The 18,181-nt window shown below is 49.9% G+C and overlaps 2 protein-coding genes across 2 annotated transcripts in view; one reads left to right on the forward strand and one right to left on the reverse strand.

Annotated features, from left to right (window-relative positions):
• On the forward strand, positions 1-16,624 carry IGFBP7 (insulin like growth factor binding protein 7). The gene is made up of 5 exons (XM_065634001.1): positions 1-511; positions 12,381-12,490; positions 14,052-14,168; positions 14,723-14,849; positions 16,384-16,624. Exons 1-5 carry the CDS (start codon positions 16-18, stop codon positions 16,401-16,403), a joined length of 870 nt encoding a protein of 289 aa, XP_065490073.1. The 5' UTR covers positions 1-15; the 3' UTR covers positions 16,404-16,624.
• The window catches only part of POLR2B (RNA polymerase II subunit B), a 17,073-nt gene continuing 15,484 nt past the window's right edge, over positions 16,593-18,181 (reverse strand). The window contains exons 24-25 of the mRNA XM_065633999.1: positions 17,738-17,933; positions 16,593-16,835 (exon numbers count right to left, since the gene is read on the reverse strand). Of these exons, the coding sequence (XP_065490071.1) occupies positions 16,746-16,835; positions 17,738-17,933 (286 nt within the window). The 3' untranslated portion in view covers positions 16,593-16,745. The remainder of the gene's footprint in view (positions 16,836-17,737; positions 17,934-18,181) is intronic.

Below are 18,181 nucleotides of genomic sequence, written 5' to 3' on the forward strand. Positions count from 1 at the left end.
CGGCGCTGTGCCGCCATGCCGCCCTCCGCGCTGCTGCTGCTGCTGCTGCTGCTGCTGGCGGCGCTGCCGGTGCCCGCTCCGGCGGCGGTGCCCGCTGCGGCGGCGGGGGGCTGCGGGCCCTGCGAGCCGGCGCAGTGCCCGGCGCTGCCTCCGCGGGGCTGCCCGCTGGGCCGGGTGCGGGACGCCTGCGGCTGCTGCTGGCAGTGCGGCCGCGGCGAGGGCGAGGCGTGCGGCGGCGGCGGGGCTGCGGCGGGGCGCTGCGCCCCCGGCCTCGAGTGCGTGAAGAGCCGCCAGCGCCGCAAGGCCAAGGGCGGCCCGGCCCCGGGCCCCCTGGCTGCCGCCGCTGCCGCCGGCCCGCCCGGCGTGTGCCTCTGTAAGAGCCGCTACCCGGTGTGCGGCAGCGACGGGCTCACCTACAGCAGCGGCTGCCAGCTCCGCGCTGCCAGCCTGCGAGCCCAGAGCCGCGGCGAGCCCGCCATCAGCCAGCGCAGCAAGGGAGCCTGCGAGCAAGGTGCGGGGCTGGGCGGGCGGGGGGCGGCCGGAGGCGAAGCGCTCGGGGAAGGGAGCGGGACGAGCTGGGCGCTGGCACGGTTCGGGAGGGGAGATGCGCGGCTGTGCGGCCAGGCTTCACCGTGAAAAAGCTGGTCCCAAGTGCTCCTCGTACTGTTTTATCCCACCGGGATGCTTATTTATAACGTCAAGATGAAACCGCCTTAAATGGACTTGAGAGTTCCAGGCGTATGATGCTGCCTAAACTTGGAGTAAGACTTCAGACCAGCCCCAGAAATGCGGGGAAACTTAGCCACTTTCCCTTAGCTTCCAGCTGTACCGGAACTACACTGCTCTGCTTTTTGTACTTTGCCTGCAGCTTGCAGTTTGGGATGCTGTGAAATGGAACAAAAGAGTTGATCAATCCAGGGGAGGGTTTGGCAGAGGAAGATTGCAAACAGTGAGAAAAGGAAATGATCAAATGGATGCGAAAGCAAGAGAAATTCAGAGCCAACATTCACTGGCTTGCTTTGGTTTGAAATTAAAACAAGCTTTCCTCTGAGCTGTCCTTAGCGGTTTGCACTTCCAGCATTTCCAACCAGGAGCTCAATTCTTCCCAAACTTTTGGTTGGAGATGCTGCTCAAGGAAGAAATTGTTCTGCTGTGGAGCCTCTACTAGAAATCCTGGCTTTCTGAGAGTGGGTTTTGTTGGGAGGGACAGTGGGGTGGGACATAGCACACAAACCATTTACTGAACGTCTCAAAGATGATATTGCAGAGCCAATGCTGTTTTGGTGGAGAAGTGTTTCATAAACGCAGTATGTGTAGGGTCACAACCTCCACCTCCTCCTTGTCTTTCTTCCCATAACTGAGGCCAAGTATGTCTTGCAAAAAATGTTTCTGAAACTTCCAAGGAAAGCGTGAAAGGCTGGGTGAGGACTGGGTTATGCACTTTGATGTCGCCCATTAAATGCCCTGTGTGGCTTTTCACAAACCTTGTGCAAAATATCAGGCTTATATATTAGCTGGAAGCATTGTGGTACAGTGTTAACTCCTGGAGAGAAGGAGCTTCAACCCTCAGGCTAGTGTTGGGATGAGATGAAAACAGCCTCTGTCCTCGCCTCTGTCTGCCATTTGGAAGGGGTCTTGCCTGCCCAGCAGACTCGGGAGATGGTCACAGCAATCTTAAAAATACATGCTGCTTCTTGACCTCACCAGCCCAGACCGAGCGAGCAGTTGTGTTGGAAAGATGTCTGAGGTCACATTTCAGGTGTGTACTTGGGAAGAGGGCCCTGTTCACATTTGTGTTGCTCAAAGTCACCTGGGAGTTCATGGCAAAACAAGTATTGATGCTCATATTGTAAGCTTCTGCCTCAACCCTTGGCTGCGTTTCCTTGTGTTTGTCCCAGACTGGGTGCTGGGTTGGCCTGATGGGGCTTTGACCCAGACAATGGAGACAGAGTTCGGTGAGGTCAATGCAAACACAAGCCACTAGGCAGGATGGTGGGAGGCCACTGACCCACCACCCTTAAACAGCTCCCGTGAGACTTTCTCCATCCTCTGGTCATCACAGCAGCAGCTTCTCTGTAGGGCGTCACAGTGCAGGACAACCACTCCGTGCACAAACTGCATCCTTTCCTTGGAGAAGGTCCCTTTGGGTGTGCAGATGTGCAGCAAGACACCTTTGCAAGCTGTTACCTGTTGTTTAAGAACTTCGCTGGAGCATGCGATGCTGAGCCACTGGCAAAATGTCCCCTCCTCTGACACTCTGGGAAGTCACTCTTCTTTTGGATCCTGCTGCTGGGAGGGCTCCAGCCCAGCATCTTAGGGAAGGGAACAGGAGGGATGCAGGCTGCTCAGCAGTGGTGTTGCAGCTGACTCTTCTGAGATGCCCCTCAGCAGCATGAACCTTGTGCTGCAGACCTTCCTCTGGTGATGCACATTGCTCTGTGGAGTGCAGCTGAGGCAGGGACTCAGCCCACACACGTGGTAGACATCTGGAAGTATTTTCTGTAGCCCTCAGGGCCTCTTGGCAGTTAGGACTGTTGGGTGGGGAGAGGAGGGGAGTTGTAATCTCCACACCGATTTTGAAACAATGGCAGGAGACGACATCCATCCCATCAGCTTCGCAAGGTAGAGCATCTTTCAGTATCTTTCCAGGTAGGAGACAGCACTTTTCTTGGTTTCCAAAAGAACCTAAATGCTGTGGGAGTCAAAGCATGGAAGTTCTGGCTTGTGCCATTTCCCACCACAAACAGACACAATCTCCTTAAGGCACTGCCTAGGTTGGGATCCTGCACAGGGAGACCACAAACAGGCAGGATCCTGCCTGCATCAGTCTTTTGCGTGACAGCTTTTGTGTAGAAAGAATCCTTGGGGTCATTGGACTTGGGCTTCTTGCTCAGGGAAGATGGTCTCTGAGGTGTCTGCACTTGCAGGACTATCAGGATCTCATCCTTTGAGTGCAAGAGTGAGCAGCCTTTCAAGTCTGAGGAGAGATCCAGAAAAATATCTTCCAGCAGTGGGTCCTGGCTATGATTGCTCTTTTTTTTTTTACAAGTGGAGCTGGCAAGGGAGGGCTTGTTTTGCACATCCCATTGAAAGCTGGTCCTCGGGAGGAGAAAATGCGGAGCTGCGGCTGCTGTTGGCCTTTGGTGTCATCAGCAGCTGGAGATGGGGTATCCAGTGAAAGAAGGGACCAGCATGTTGGCAGATGCTTCTCACTCATCCTAGCACTGTGGCATGTTTGGAGTGGTAAGACAGAAGACAGGGCATGGACAAAATGGTGCAAATGCTGCCTTTTCTTGATTCCTACCACTGTTTGCTCAAACCTCACCTTCCAGGCAAGGTGGGAATGAGTCTTACCACAGCTACCTCCTCTTCTGCCTTGAAACTCATCCTTGAGACACAGGGATCAGCCACAAACAATTAAAAGACTCAGACAATTAAAATTCCTTGGTTAACTGGGGTCGCATTTCATACCCTCTCTGTGCCATATGTACCAGCTAGTCAAAGGGTCTGAAGGAGGTACACCTGTTCGAGGGACAGTCCTGCTGATTTGTCACAGGCAACACATGTGAGCATGAGTAAAGCCTCCTGGAAACAAAGCAGTCAGCTACACAGGGCTTAACATGCAAAATACTCCTTCAGACACACATTTTTTTCCACCATAGATATCCTTCCAAGGGGATAAAAGTTCATTAAAATTACATTTGGCAGCTTTTGCTTGCTAAGAGATACTGCCCACCAACTAGGAGTAAATTGGATGTTTCTTTGTTGTTCAGTAGCAAAAGTAAGGAGCCGGTTCTCAGCATTACAAAATTCGCCTTGACCTTGTCCTTGGGATTCTTTTTGTGCTGCTTGTTTCCCAGACTTCTGGGACCTGATGCCTGTGTTCTTTGTACAAAAATAGTGAAGCCATGCAGAAAACGGTATTTCCGTTGCAGACAAAACTTTGAGTAGGAGGGCAAAGTAAGACACAGTTGAGAAGAGTTTTCGAGGCTGGAAATAGCCCTTGCTATACCTGCACTTGGCAGGTGCAGGAATCCAGCCAGTCTTTGCTGGAGTGGGTGGCACCTGGGCAGGACCATTGGGAATGGCTGGAAGAAGGCACCCTGCTTGATTCCCAACTCCTTGAGGCTGCGTGGCTGCTGGTGTGCTGTGTCAGCAGGACACAGCAAAGCTGCCTGTGGTTGCCGTGGGTGAGCAGGCAGTGATGCTGTGGTGCTCCTTCCCAGCTGGGCTCATGCTGCGCCCTCACGCTTGCGCTCACAGCTGGCTCTGGGCTTGCCTTGCTCCCTGCCAGGAAGCCACTACCCACATCTCATCTCTACACTTACGCCCTGGCAGCCTCTTATAACTAATCCCAGTGCCGAGGCTGTGAGAGAGATGGATGCCATGAAGTTTTCCAGCTGCTTTCCAGCATTGCCTTTACATGGGCTGGCCCTTTGCTCTCTGCCCATGAATACAAATAGCTACGCTCAGGTCTGCTGCCAGTTCTTGCAGGTAGGGCAGGCCTGAACACAAAGCAGAAGCCCGCTGGTGGGGCAGGGACAGGCAGGCAGGGGTGCCACCTCCAGTGGTCCCCACGGCAGAAGGGGAGGCCACCGTAACAGTTTAGGAGCTGCCATCACCCATCTGTGCACAGAGATTCTGAAGAGCCTGTTACGGAGTTGGTGGCTTCAGTAATTTAGACCGAGATTCATATTGCAGTGCATGCACTGAGGCTGTTTACACACATCTAGGACCTGGGGCAGGAGGAGCATGGTACCCACTGCCATGCGAAGCCAACTGGCATAAAGAATTAGGATTGTGTGGCTCAGCTCAAGCCAGGCAGAAAAACAACCTCAATGCACCAACCCCCATCAAAAAGCTTGCAGGATTTTTGGCATGACGATCTCTCTGAGCTAAAAAATACCAGGCACGGACTTGTTGCCAAACCAATGCAAGAAGAGACAAATACCCCTGAGTCTCTCTTATCCTTAGATGCCAGCAAAATACCTGCTTCAGGGGACTTGTTGTGACTACTGGAGATACTGCTGGAGTTGCCTCATTACAGCCCAAAGGCCTTATGATTTGAAGTTCCTGATACCTGTTCCAGCAGGGTTAAGGTCTCCAGGTTGTTTTGCTGTTGTCAGTCAAGCCTTTGCCTTTCTTTTATGCTCACTTCTCTCTTGGGGGAAGCTGAGTGCATGTTCTTACCCAAATGCCACATACCACAGACATCAGAGGACAGTGTTTCACTCTCCAGGGAACTGTTGCTGCTTTGTACCTACCTACACAGACCTACCAGAGATAGAAAGCCTGGGCTTCTCTGGGTGAAGGGCAGATTCGCTGGCTTGCCAAGCAGCCTGCTTTATTTCTGTTGATCTGAATGTGGCTTAAATCTCTGTGGCTCCATGAAACATACAGAGGTTTACCCTGTGGTGATGGGGACACAGCACCTTGCAGGATCCATTCCAAAGGCTGCAGAGCTTATGAACAACAGGACCAGGAGAGGGATTCTTTTAAAGTGGACTGTAACCAGCTCTAAAGGATGCCCAGTTTGGGGAGATCCCAGTCACCAGAGCTGAGCTGTCTCCCCTGAGAGGTATCATTTTGGCTTGCCAGAAGCCCAGGCAGCATCCCTCCCTAGAAAGGTTTCTTGCTTTGGTGCCACCCGCCAGCTCTAGGGTCTGGGGAAAGGTGGGTGCAAGGTTTCTTGGATGTCCCCAGGGCTTAAAAAATGGGCTGATGGACATAGGATCATGTCTGCCAGGTTCTCATGGAGACTGACAGCCCCAGGGACAAGTACGCTCCCCCAAAGTCCCACCGCTTTCCTCCAGCAGTGGTTTTACTTTGCTGGTGCCTCAGTGTCCAATAAAGCTCTGTCTGCTCTGCAAACAAAGAGGCACTGACTTCCCACAGGTCAATTTTAAAACAAGAAACATAAATCACATCTGTTGGCTCATTCCATCCAAATTCAGCTGCTGAAGCTTTGCCAGAAATATTTTAGTTTTGAGGGTGTTTCGTTTATTTTATTAATCCACTGCCTGAGGAGAGCAGGAATGGGGGCTTCTGGGGGAAACTTTCTGGGACATGACAGGCTGCTGTTATCGCTGACATTGGCTCGTCTTTTCCTGATAGAGCTGCCTTAAATTCAAAGGCTCCAACTCTTCTAGATACCAGACAGTTCGTATCTGATCACATTTTACAAGAAACTCTTCTGGATTTGTGCTTTTTAATTAACAACTGGCTTAGATTGATTTAGGTCTTTCCTGCTGTTCTTCCTTTCCTGGATTTTAAGGGACTTAAAAGAATATCCACATTTCATGAGTGCTTTCTTCTTTGCTGGTTAAAGAGAGATTTAGGCATGTTTTTGCTAAGTCATCTGTGGTTGGAAATGAACTGGATTCCCTAATTCTCCTGGGAAGCTGGTTTGGGTTTCTGCATCAGCTGGGAATGGGGGTCTTGCAGCAGTGGCCGGTACCTGCTTTCTCGTACCACAAAGGAAAGCGTTGTGTTTGCAGGTGTTTGTGCTGCAGCATTTTTGTGCTGCATCCAGAGAGTCCACAGCAGAGCTGCACAGGTGTGTGGTGTGTTTACACCTTTTGTTTTGTGCCACAGAGTCCTTTTGGATGGAGCGTGGTGTGAGGATGTGATTCAGCGTGGTGCTTGCTTTCCCAGCACACAGTGCATTGGGATTTTGAGACAGAGTTTCTAGGGCTGAAGCTTTGTGCTGGTATTTTTTTTGATTAATCTGTAACTTTGTTTTTTTCCACTGTTGTAGGATAAACCATAAATTCCTCCTTAAAAGGCACTTAGATATTTGAAAAGGTTTTGGTTCATTGGAGCTTGAGTTTTTATGGTTACTGTGCTAAAATCTTGTTAGGGAAGCTGTTTAATATATTACTTGGTAGCTCAGTGTCTTGGAGAGCACCAGTATGCCAGGGGCTATGCAAACACCTCCACTGCCCAAGAGGATCTGGTATTTCACCTGTCTCTTTATTCTCAATCATCATAGCATATTACAAATCATCACTAGGAAGGAATGAACAGAGATCAGCAAATTCCTCCCTGTGGTTTTGTTTTGTTTTTTCTGTTGCTGGAAAGGCATGCTGTGTTTAAAAAAATGTGTTTAATCCTTTGTTAGGCTGAGGTTGATTGAGGTTCATACTAAATAGGAGATTACCATGTAACAAGTCTAATCAGGTTGGGTTTCTGAAAGGCCTACTTGCTTTTCCATGCATAAACGCTGCCATGCCTTGTTTCTGTGTCTTTCACCACGAGCTTTTCACATTCTTTCTAGGCTTTAGCTCATGATCCTCCTTGTGCCATAATGACAGTTTTCTTAGTAAAACTGAGCCAAGATCACAGGAAGAGAAGAGGGGAGATGGTGGCCTCTATGAGCATGTCCGGGAGGTCTGGGACAAAAAACCCCAAGTACACATCCAGATATGGCTGGGAAGCAGCAAGCATGTTTACAGAAAGCTACTGCCCGTTTGACCCTGGGGACAGCACACTTCAGACACTGGCAAAAGGAAGGCGAAGTGGGTAAAAAAGAGCAGGATGGGAGGAAAAGGCAGGAGAGAGGTTGGCTTGTGGCAGTCTTCCGCAAGGGCAGCGTCATCTCCTCTCAGAGGGTTTGCCCTTTCCCCACTTGCCTGTTTCCAGGGGCAAGTGTGGTTATAGGCTTGTAGCTGAGCTTCAGAACAGCCCCAGCCACGTTGGCCTCCCCGTTACCCCAGCGTTGAGATTTGGATGGCACTGAGGATGCTGCGGATGCGGCAGAGTGCTGAGCATGGTACGCAGTGTGCTGAGGGGCAACCTCTTCCCTGGGCACAATGTCAGGGCCAGCGCAGACCTGTCCTGCATGCCACGTAAGGGAGAAAGGGCTTGGGGTTTTGTTCTCTGCAGTGCTGCCCTGTTCTCTCTCCCAGCCCATGTGTAAACCCCATGGAGGACTGCATCTCCTTTGGTCTGGGTGTCTTAGAGCCTCTTTCTGGAACCTCTTAGTCTCTTCAAGGCCAAGCTAAAGGAGGTGGACAAATGCCTTCAGCAAGAGGTAAAGAAGGAGGCTTGTAAGTCTACCAGAAAGCAGCAGGCAGCTTTGGGAATTGGGAAGGCCAGGAGCTGCTCACACTTCCCGTCTGCTGCTGCCTCTCGCAGAGCACTGCCAGCTATTGAGTAGATGCTGCTTACGGAAGGTTTCCTCTTCTCCATATAAAGTCATTTTGAAGGGAAAAATACTTTCCCAGCAACTTAGGAGACTGGAGTGAGTCTATTTTCAAATTTGCAAGAGCTTGTAAGGGTGAAAACTGTCCAGCTTCTGCTTCGACTTGCTGTCTCGCGGGGAGCGTTCCCAGCCTGTGTTTCACCCGGGGCTGTGGCAAGGCGATGCAGTGCTCAGGAGGGCTGGCTGGGAACCAGGCTGGCACCCATGTGAGCTTCAGAATGTGGTACATAGCTTTGTGTGTTCGTGGTCAGGATTTCCCACGCACACCCAAGCACCAGGGCATACCCCACAAGTGCTTAATGTCGAGCTTATTTCTGCCTTTAGTGACACACCTGCAGCCCCCTTGATTTTAGTGAAGAAGTTATTGCTCTGCTTGCGGGGGTGTGATTTATTTTTTTGTGTGTGTGTGGACACCAAAGAAATATCAGTGAGGACCAGCTAACTCTGAGCTGTCATAGACCATCTTGTTACCAGCGAGGGGCAGGTGGGTGGGCGGGCTGGGAGATGCCAGATCCCTACCTGCTGTGCTGAGCAGAGAAGAGGTGGCCAGGGCAGAGGGGTGTTGGGAGCAGATGCCAAATGATGGCCTCATCTATGAAGTCACAGGCTCTGCTGCATGCTGCTGTGGCAGAAGAACAGCTACACAACAGCAGTGGAAACTCCTCTCCAGCTGCTGCTTTTGACATAACGCGGGCTGTCAGCTCCCTGTGGTCTGCAGAAAAAACAATCCCTGCGCTTTCAGGCTCCTCTCCAGGGTGAATGAGCTCGCTGGCTCTCTACATAAGCCCCTTCCCGGGCCATGGAGAGCTATTTGTCTTATGAACAATGGGCAGAGCAGGGAGGAAATGCCTGAAGTGCCTTCAGAGAGCAGCTGATATTCATCAACAGCCTGCACTGTCCTCTTGGCCAAGGAGCTCCTGTGCTGTCGGGGCATGTACTAGCAGGCAGCATCCTCCACATCCGTGGTGCCCTTGGCTCAGTCAGAGATGACCCAGCCACATTTGTGTCTCCATCATCTCGGGGGGTATCTGGTCTTGGTGACCATTTGCATCACCAGGTGCCACCTGCAGTTTCCTGGCCCAGAGAAAGCAGGTGGAGAAACTTTCCCCTTGGTGGGGAATGCTGCAAGTAGAGCAGCAAGCCTCTGAGATGCAGCTGTAGGATGAGGGCTAAGGTGCTCCTGGCTGGCAGAAATCAAGGCATCTGCTCTGTACAAGGTGGGCTTGTTTCCAGTCCTGCTGGGCACATGGTGGCCTCGCTCCCTTCACAAGGACCCCCAAAGCAAGAGGGGTGACTTGGAGGAGGGAATGTCCTCACATCCTCTGAAGTCCTCGCAAGGCTCAGGCATCCCCTGCCGCTCCTGTAGTGGCAGCTTGCTGTGTCCCCTGCCCAGCTCAGGCTGCTTCGGGGGACTGTGGGAGGGAGCGTGAGGGGGACCAACACCGGCAGTAAGCAGGGTGGCTGCCGTGCGCCCGGTGTCAGCCGGCTGTGGTGGGAGCCTAGCTACTGCCGTGGCCTGTCGTGATTTGGCTTAAAATCTGCTGGCTTCTTGGCCTTTCTCATTTATTTTTAGTGGAGGAAGAAGCACAGCTCTAGAGTTTTGGCTGTCTGGATTTAAGTCGAATATCCCGAGAGACCACACTGACTCTTCCCATGACACAGTCACATCTCTCGGGTTGTGTGTTCCCTCCTGGGCTCAGGGTTGTGCCGGATGGAGGCAGAGGTCTGTGAGTGCTCCCAGTTCATTTTGCAGACAAAGGCAGAGTTTCACATTCCTCCTGGTTAGATCAGGATGTACGTCCCGAGCTCGAGTCTGCCTCATAACAGCCAGGCTCTGGCTGTGCTGTGGCTGCTGTGCCAAGCCAGCCGGAGCTTCACTGTGAAACTGTGCAGGCAATTCCCTTTTCAAGGAAAGATAAACAGTTTCTCCTTGCCCGGGAGGTGGGCAGAAATTCCCTCTCTCTTTTTCCCTGCCAGCAGCTGCTGCAGAAAAATCCTGGTGTGACCTGCTCCGGGCAGGTCGAGCAAATATTCGTAGGCAGAGTGTGTACGGGCTCGTGACACAGGGAGAAACCCAGTGACAGCCGAGACTGAGACACTATGGGCAGTGGATTTAGTGGTGCGATGAATGCTGCAGGTTCCCAGCCAGGGAAGAATTGAGCCCGATCCTGGAAGAACTTAATGATGCCTTAAAATCCACTCGGATTTTAATGTAAGAATCAAGATCCGTCGTTTTCTATGGTGGGAAATGGTGGTCATTTTGGGGCAGCTGTGTTTCTGCTGCCTCAGGGGGAACTCAGTGACCAGTGATAAAGAGGATGGTGTCACACAGGGTCAAACGTAGCCCTGCTGCCCGGGGACAGGCGCCAAGCTCTGCTCTGGGAAGGACACCTTGCACATGGAGGGTTTTGCGTGGCTGGAGCAGAGGGCGTCAGCAGGCAGCTATGGTGGGGGCACATCAGCTGGAGGTCCTTGCAGAGCATGGGATGAGCTAAGCAGCCTGGGGACATGTGGTCCCACTGGAGCTGCCAAGTACCCTATTGTTCAAGGGACACTAGGAAAAACAGCAGGGCTGTGCAGGAAACGGCTGCGCTGGGGAAGGGGAGCAGAGTGCGTGACCTGACGTGGCCCCATCGTGGGGACAGCAATACCCGTCCCTGCTGCTATGCAGCTACCTCCTGTTAAAAGCAGGACTGGGATATCTCTTTAACAGAAAATTTGGATTGTAGCCACTCCTGGTCTCTTAGTGCCTTCCCACCAGCAGGACATGTACAATCATTCCTGGACAGGGAAATCTTGGAAAAGAAGAGCAAACTCTTCTCTGGGATCACATCAGCTACTCAGGAGTGGGGAGCCACCTTAGCATCCCTTGGGCTAAGCCAGAGGGATGGCTGATGTCGTCTGGCTGGTGATACTGGGGTCAATCTGCCCCCAGATCCCAAAGAGGTAAAAAGACAGCAGCTTTCTGCTAGAAGATGTTGGTGCAGTGGGATGCACCTGAAACCTGCTCCCCACTGCCTGCAAGAGGGTTGTAGGGCAGAGTGCACGTTCAGGACTGAGGTCAGTGCATGTTCAGGACCCAAATCTGTCCCTCTTTTACAGGGCTGGGAATGAGCCATGGTCTGTGAGCCAGCATACTGAGGGGCTTCAGTCAGGCTGGCTCTGGAGTACTCGTTCGCGTAGGAAATGCCTTCTGGCAGAGCCTAATGGGAGCTTCAGTTTCCTGTTACTGCCTGCATCTTCAGAGCAGAAGGGGAAAATCTGCTGCTTCAATAAGTGGAAATAAACACTATGTGCTCCTTTGGTCTGCACTTCCTATTGTGGGGAATTAATAGCTGCATTTTGTAAACAGCCCCACTGAAGGATTGAACAGAAAAGGCCATTCTTCCCTTCCTGGGATATGCGTTATGTCTCAAACGTTTCCCAGCCTGAGGGGTAAACATCTCCAGCCAGATCTGCAAAACAGCTCTGTTCTGTTTCACCAGGGATTGGAGCTCTTTGGGGAAAATGGAGCTCTGCATTCACCTGGTCCTTTCCTATACCCTCCCCTAAGGAGAGCTTTGCCACCCTTCAGCCAGCCTTGTTTTGCTGAATATTGCACACCGGTAAAACAGGAGCAGTGTGACATTGAATTCTGCTAGCCAGCTGCCACAGGCTTTGCTGCAGATTAAAATTGTGCTGGGAAAAAGGATGCTGCAAAGCTGGCCAAGCTCTCCATGGCATGGGAGAGTGAAGGGGACCCACTCTGTCTCCTAGGGGGTCCTTCCCTCCATGCCAGCAGAGTGTCAACAATGCACTTGTTGGCTGCATGGTGACCAAAGGCAGCAGTTCGTAAAGTCCTGCTCAGGCCCTAAGAGAACAGAATACAAACACTAGCTTGTGTCTAACCTCCACCTTGCAAGTAGATGGACTGATGACCTGAACTTGAGTTTCCACCTGGGGCAAGTGCCCATCAGCCTGAACAGCTGATGCATGTTCGGATCGCATGTGTAGCTTTGGAGAGAGGAGTGCTGTGATGTGCGATCAGTCCAACAAGCTTTGCTCCAAGCAGGGCCCTTCTTCACCTTATCCTCACAACCTGTCAGAAGTGACTGGCCTCACTTAAAAGACTAGCAAGGAGACAGGGAGACCGGCATGCAGTCACCCAGTGCCTAAAAGCATTTCTTCTTTTTTGCAGGACCCTCCATTGTGACCCCTCCTAAAGACATCTGGAATGTGACAGGAGCACAGATCTACCTGAGCTGTGAAGTCATAGGCATCCCAACCCCTGTCCTCATCTGGAACAAGGTAAGGACCCTGCTAGGAGTTCCTGAGACACAGCAAACCTGAGGCAGCTGGAACTGCCTGGTAAGCATAATGGCCATAGCCGATCCCTCCTTAGAAACACGTCTGTGATGAGTTCTCCCATCTGTGCTGTTCTGTCCGCCCACAAACATCTGGCTTTGCTTAATCTTTTTCTAAACTCTAGTTGATCCCGAGGCAGAACAAAATGTGTGTTTCTCGTGGTAGCGCCTGGTATTCAGAGCACACAGGCAATGTCCCTTGACCTGCTGTCACCCTGCTGGCAGCCGTGACTCTCAGGTGGCTACACAGGGCTCACCCACGTCAGGCGTGGGAACCGTGTGGGCCAGTTGTCTCTGGTAGCCAGCGGCGTGCTGATTTTGGCAGTGTGCTGGTAACACCTGGCTTAGGGCAGGGGCCAGTCTTGAGCAGAGTGGATCCCAGCCATAAGGCTGAGAGCCGCTGCCTGGCCCCTGTAGCCTCTTCAAATGCCACAGGTTTGTGGGCGCTCGGGAGGAGTCTTAATCTAGTACTGTTTCAGCTTAATTTTAAGAATACTACAGAGGAAAAAACCAATAGATTAGCACAGAGACTGCTCTGTTGCGAAACAGCGAACTCTGTTCATAGGGGTCCTGGAGCAGACTGTCGGGTGAGCACTCTATGTAGGCATGCTGACCCAGGAAGCATCTCCTGCTTGTTTACAAGCAGACGCTGTGTTTACACTGACTGTCAGTGCTGCTCTGCTTTCGTGCCTCTTTCTCATATCTGAGACTGTGTGACCTGGTGATAACAAGGGCTGAGCACCACTTACTTCATGCTGTGCCCTGGGCTGGGATACACGGCATTGAGGAGTGACTGCACTGCTGCTCTGTCATCAATGCTGTGCCCACCTGGAGGGGCCGCCTGGTTTGCTGCAGCAGAAGCCTACAGGGCTGTCCCTGGCCTGTTGGGAAGAGGATGGGTCATGTAGGGAGAGCCTGTTCCAGGAGCAATGTTCAGATATTCAGTTCTCTGCTACTGCCATGCTAAAAAGCCTGATGATCAGGAAAGTTGTGGGGGAGGCTCTCCAAACAAGGACAGCAGTTGGCTCCTGCTGTCCCCCCAGTCCCAAGCCAGAAGGCAGGTGCTCCGGCCTGCTGAACTGGATTGATGTATGGCTACCAGCAGCTGCAGGCAGCCAAATCCTCCTTGTTCAGCACAGGCATCGTCTGATGGGTTAAATCCACTCTTGGGAACATGCACACGAGTTTTGTTACACCAAGTTGGTGCAGGGCACGCTCACACACCCCACTGCCCAGCACTGTTCACACCAGGAAGCTGTGCTGCTCTCTCCATTCCTGCACAGGCCAGGAGAATGCAGCCCTAGTGCTGATGCTGAGGCGTTGGGGTAGTGGGCTGCAGTACACAGAGGGTAAGGTGAAACGCTGGCACTAGAAAAAACACTGCTCCTGTGCAAAACACATTCATGTAAAACTAGGGTTGATCTTGTCTGTGTGCAGGCATGGTCCAAACTCTTCCAGCATAAATAAGCCCTGAAGTTCTCATGCCTCTCTGCCCTTCTGTTTAGATAATTCGGGGACAGTATGGCGTCCAGAGGATGGAGCTTCTGCCTGGGGACCGGGAAAACTTGGCCATCCAGACCCGAGGGGGCCCTGAGAAACACGAAGTGACTGGCTGGGTGCTCGTAAGTACTTCGTGTCTGCACAGAGCTGCACAAACAGTACAGTGACGTTTGCAAACAACTCATGAACAAAGAACAGTGCAGAAGACACATAGCAACAGAGAGAGTATTTAGAGGAAAACAATCTGTGTGAATTAGACATGAGGGGAAGGATGGATGCTCTGGTCTCAACTGTTGCAGCTTTTCACCTCTGTCTAGCCTGCAGCAGAAGCATGCATTCTATGATCAGAGAAGGCTAGACTTAAATACCTCCTTTCTGTATGTCATTACTTTCCTGCTGCCATTAGTGGGAAGGAGACCTTGGCCATGTCTAGGAAGGAACCACAAGAGAGGCAAGGCATCCCTAAGACCCACCCACAGCTGAGGAGCCCTTACAGATCAGGCAGACAGAAGAAATCATGCAGTCAGTGTGGTCCCTAAGAGTTAACCACTACTTCATGCACTCTGTTCATCTCATTATGTTTTAAACAATTAACACGTTATCTAAGATACCTTAAAACAGAATCACCTCTAGCTATACGCAGCATATTTACTGGGGGATGTGTTTCTTCCCCTAGATATCTCCTCTGAGCAAAGAGGATGCTGGAGAATATGAGTGTCACGCATCAAATGCCAAAGGAGAGGCAACAGCTTCTGCAAAAATTCATGTTGTGGAAACTCTGCATGAAATAGCCCTGACCAAAGGTAGGTGGTGTGGTTGAATGCTCAGCAGCTCTTTCCCCTAACAGCTGACTCAGTTATTTGATACAGGAGGACCACCTCTGTTTAATGCTTTCTGGAAAAAAAAGCACACAAGAAATATCAGTTTAACATGCAGCTTTTACTGGGTTTGGCAAAACATTCCCAGCAAATCTCAGCTGGTAGAGTTCTCAAGGGATTGTTAAATAACCCCCCGAGTGCTGTAAAGCACTGAAGATTAAGATACTAAATTAAAAACACCTTTTAGGGTTTTAAAAAACAACTTCTGGTAGGTTTCCAGCCCTAAATTTGTATTCTCCTTTCAGTGTTCTCAGGACACTTCCAAACCTGCCCATGTCTCCTGGGAGCAGTATTGGCACAACCAGCCCCGAGGCAGAGGGGGAACTTGGAGCACTTAAATTCCTGCCAAGCCCTCTATTCTTCCCCATCCTGCAAACATCTTAGTCCCTGCCATTCTCTTTGCATGCTGGGGAGGGGACAGATATGCCACAGCAGATCTTTAGGCAAGATGTGAAGCCTTTCCCTTCCAGCCCTGAGCCAGTTTTCAAACCCAGGTCCTCTTTGCCAGGCTGCAGGCAAAGCTGATGGCAACCCAGCCACCCTCATTCCAGCTGCAGAGAGGATGGCTTAGCACCAAGGCCAGGTGTGCTTCAGAGTAGACCCAGAGAGCTGGAACAGTAATTGTAACCGTGCTAGAGGCAGAGGCACTGGGAACAGAGCACCCAGCTACAGAATACTGTGCTACTCAAATCCACGTTTGGACATAATACTTAAGTTTTAATCCCAGTAGCTTTATTTGCATGATAGAGCCTTAACTTTCTGTATCCTTATATCCTTGAGTAGCTAAAAGACTTCCTTTACAATATTAACAGCACCTGGCATTGAAATGAGAGCATAAAATGAATCCCAGCATCACTTACACATAGAAACTTTGGTAAAGGCTTTCAGCCAGTCTCTAATCCCTTTTCAAACATCTTATTTATGGATATGAACAAAATTGAGTTTTAGTGAGTTGTGCCACGAGCAGCACACTTATAGCCCAGAACGGAAGATTTTTCACTCCCCCTCTCACAGGAACTACTGTGAGGTTGTAGTACTGCCTGTATTGCCTCATGGTTTATTTCTTACATGCACACCACATGTCACAGCTGTTTCTTTTCAGCTGTAGGAGGGCTCTCAAGTATGCTGTAGCTAAGCAATAAGCTGGCAGTCCATAGTTACTTAAAGGAAATTGATAACGTTAATGGAACAAACTGTCAGACGTCATAGCTGCACACTGTGCAGTTAGGGAGTCTGTGTCCCATGTCCAGGTGACCTCAGCACAGAAAAATGCCACCTATCACCATCCCCCTGCAGCTGTGTCCTGCAGTAGGGGTGGAAGGAAGAAAAGAAGGAAGGAGAGGGTCAGGTCTCACCCCTAGCTAAGCCATCAGCTAACTCATGCACTGTGCTACTGCCCAAGTTGTGATAAGACCCCTTGGAACCATACAGAGCATAACATGTTTTTGTTTTTCCACAGATGATGGTGCAGAGCTGTGATGTGAGGACTTTCACTTGCGCACAGTTTTAAATTAGTATTTTGGAAAGCTGCAACCCTTGGCTTTTTCTAGCTCACTAATCACTCCCTCTTAACTCTCTGTATTCTTTGATTACCAATTTGCTTGCACACTTCTTTCACAGATGCACAAATAAAGAGATTCACAAGTTTGATTACAAATTTTATTTCTATTTACAGGAAATAAATGTACTTTTGAACAGCACATAGCAGATGAGTAAAACTATTTCAAATGCAACCTACACAAAATCAAACAAAACTTGAGCACTTCGGTCTCATCATAGGGGAAAAAAAAAAAAGAAAGAAAGAAAGAAACTTTTTAAGGGCTAAACACTCATCATACGAGGTGCAATACTCATGGACATCAGTTCTTGGAAGAGGAGTTTGCAGGCATAGGGCATCCGAACCAAAGATATCTGGAAAGAGATTTCAAAAGGCTTATGATAAGCACTCCTAAAACAACAGCTTCCACCATCCTCTACACAAATAACTTGTCAAGTTTTTGGCTCAAAAGTGAATCTGAAGTTACGCATGAAAGCATTTAACAAGAATTGCTCCTAGACAGTAAGAAAGCAAAAGGGAAGCTGAGACTGTCTGTAGAGGCTACACAGCAGCTATCCAGAATATATTTTTAATAATAAAACCTGCAGGCAAGGGATCTGATCTTAAACAAGAGACATTTATTTAACAAGGAAACATGTGTGTAACAAAGTGTGCCTGATGTGCAGTAAATGCATTTAAGATTTCCGGCACACATCTCTTCAGTAACCCAGACACCATTGTTAGAGTTGCAGCAGGCAGCCTGTAGCACAAGAACAAGCCTGTTTAAAGCAACTATTTTTATCTCTGCTGCCACTCTGCCTTGACACAGTTCTGTAACCAAGCACACACTATAAAGCTTTTTTTTAAAATTAAAAAAAGAGTACAACACAAAAGACCTCCCATGGGGACCCAGCTCTACAAGCATAAATATCTTCATGGGGACAGTCAGAAGGGTGATGGCTTTAAATTCTTGTGATTCTTGAGTTTTACTTCTAAAAATAAGCTCTCAATCATTTACTTTTCAAGTCTCTAAAAACCCTGCACTGCAAAACACTTGAACAACATTTCCGGCCAAGTGAGAAAACAACACTGTAAAATTAATAAGGAAACATCCAAATTAACTAGGATGCTATAAACACTTAAAATAGTTATGAAACTAAAATAGCAATTGTTCTGGTGCTTCTTTAAATATTTACTTCCCTATCCTCCTGTTCACCAGAGTGGCATTTCCTCTTACCCACAAAGACAAACAGTGGCTGATGAAAACCACAAGTACCTGAGTTTTATTACGGCATCCCCGGCATTCATAGGTGTGAGTCCTTGTGTTTGCAATCGCCATGATTCCACAGAGGTTACAGACGTGGACTTGGTATGGGTCTGAAGCTTCAAACAATCTCTCTCTCAAGAACTGGGCTGCTCCATGAGCAATCTGGCAATCTCGTTCCATTTCTCCAAAACGAAGGCCACCATCACTGTAAAAGAAAAAAGAAAAAAACCCAGCTTTTGAGTTCATTGGCAAAATACATCAGTTCTTGCTGGTGGAACAAGTAACCTGTCAGAAACACAACAGCAGTATCACAAGGCAAGAGTAAAAATGTGCATTAATTTTCCTCTAACAACTCAGAATAAAACTGTTAGGAAGAATGCTAACAGCCACAACACAATCATATAGCAAAATGAGGCAAACTAATCATTCTGTACTTATCTGTGGTAGGTTTAA

Source organism: Caloenas nicobarica, chromosome 4, assembly GCF_036013445.1.
Source record: "Caloenas nicobarica isolate bCalNic1 chromosome 4, bCalNic1.hap1, whole genome shotgun sequence".
Lineage (NCBI taxonomy): Eukaryota > Metazoa > Chordata > Aves > Columbiformes > Columbidae > Caloenas > Caloenas nicobarica.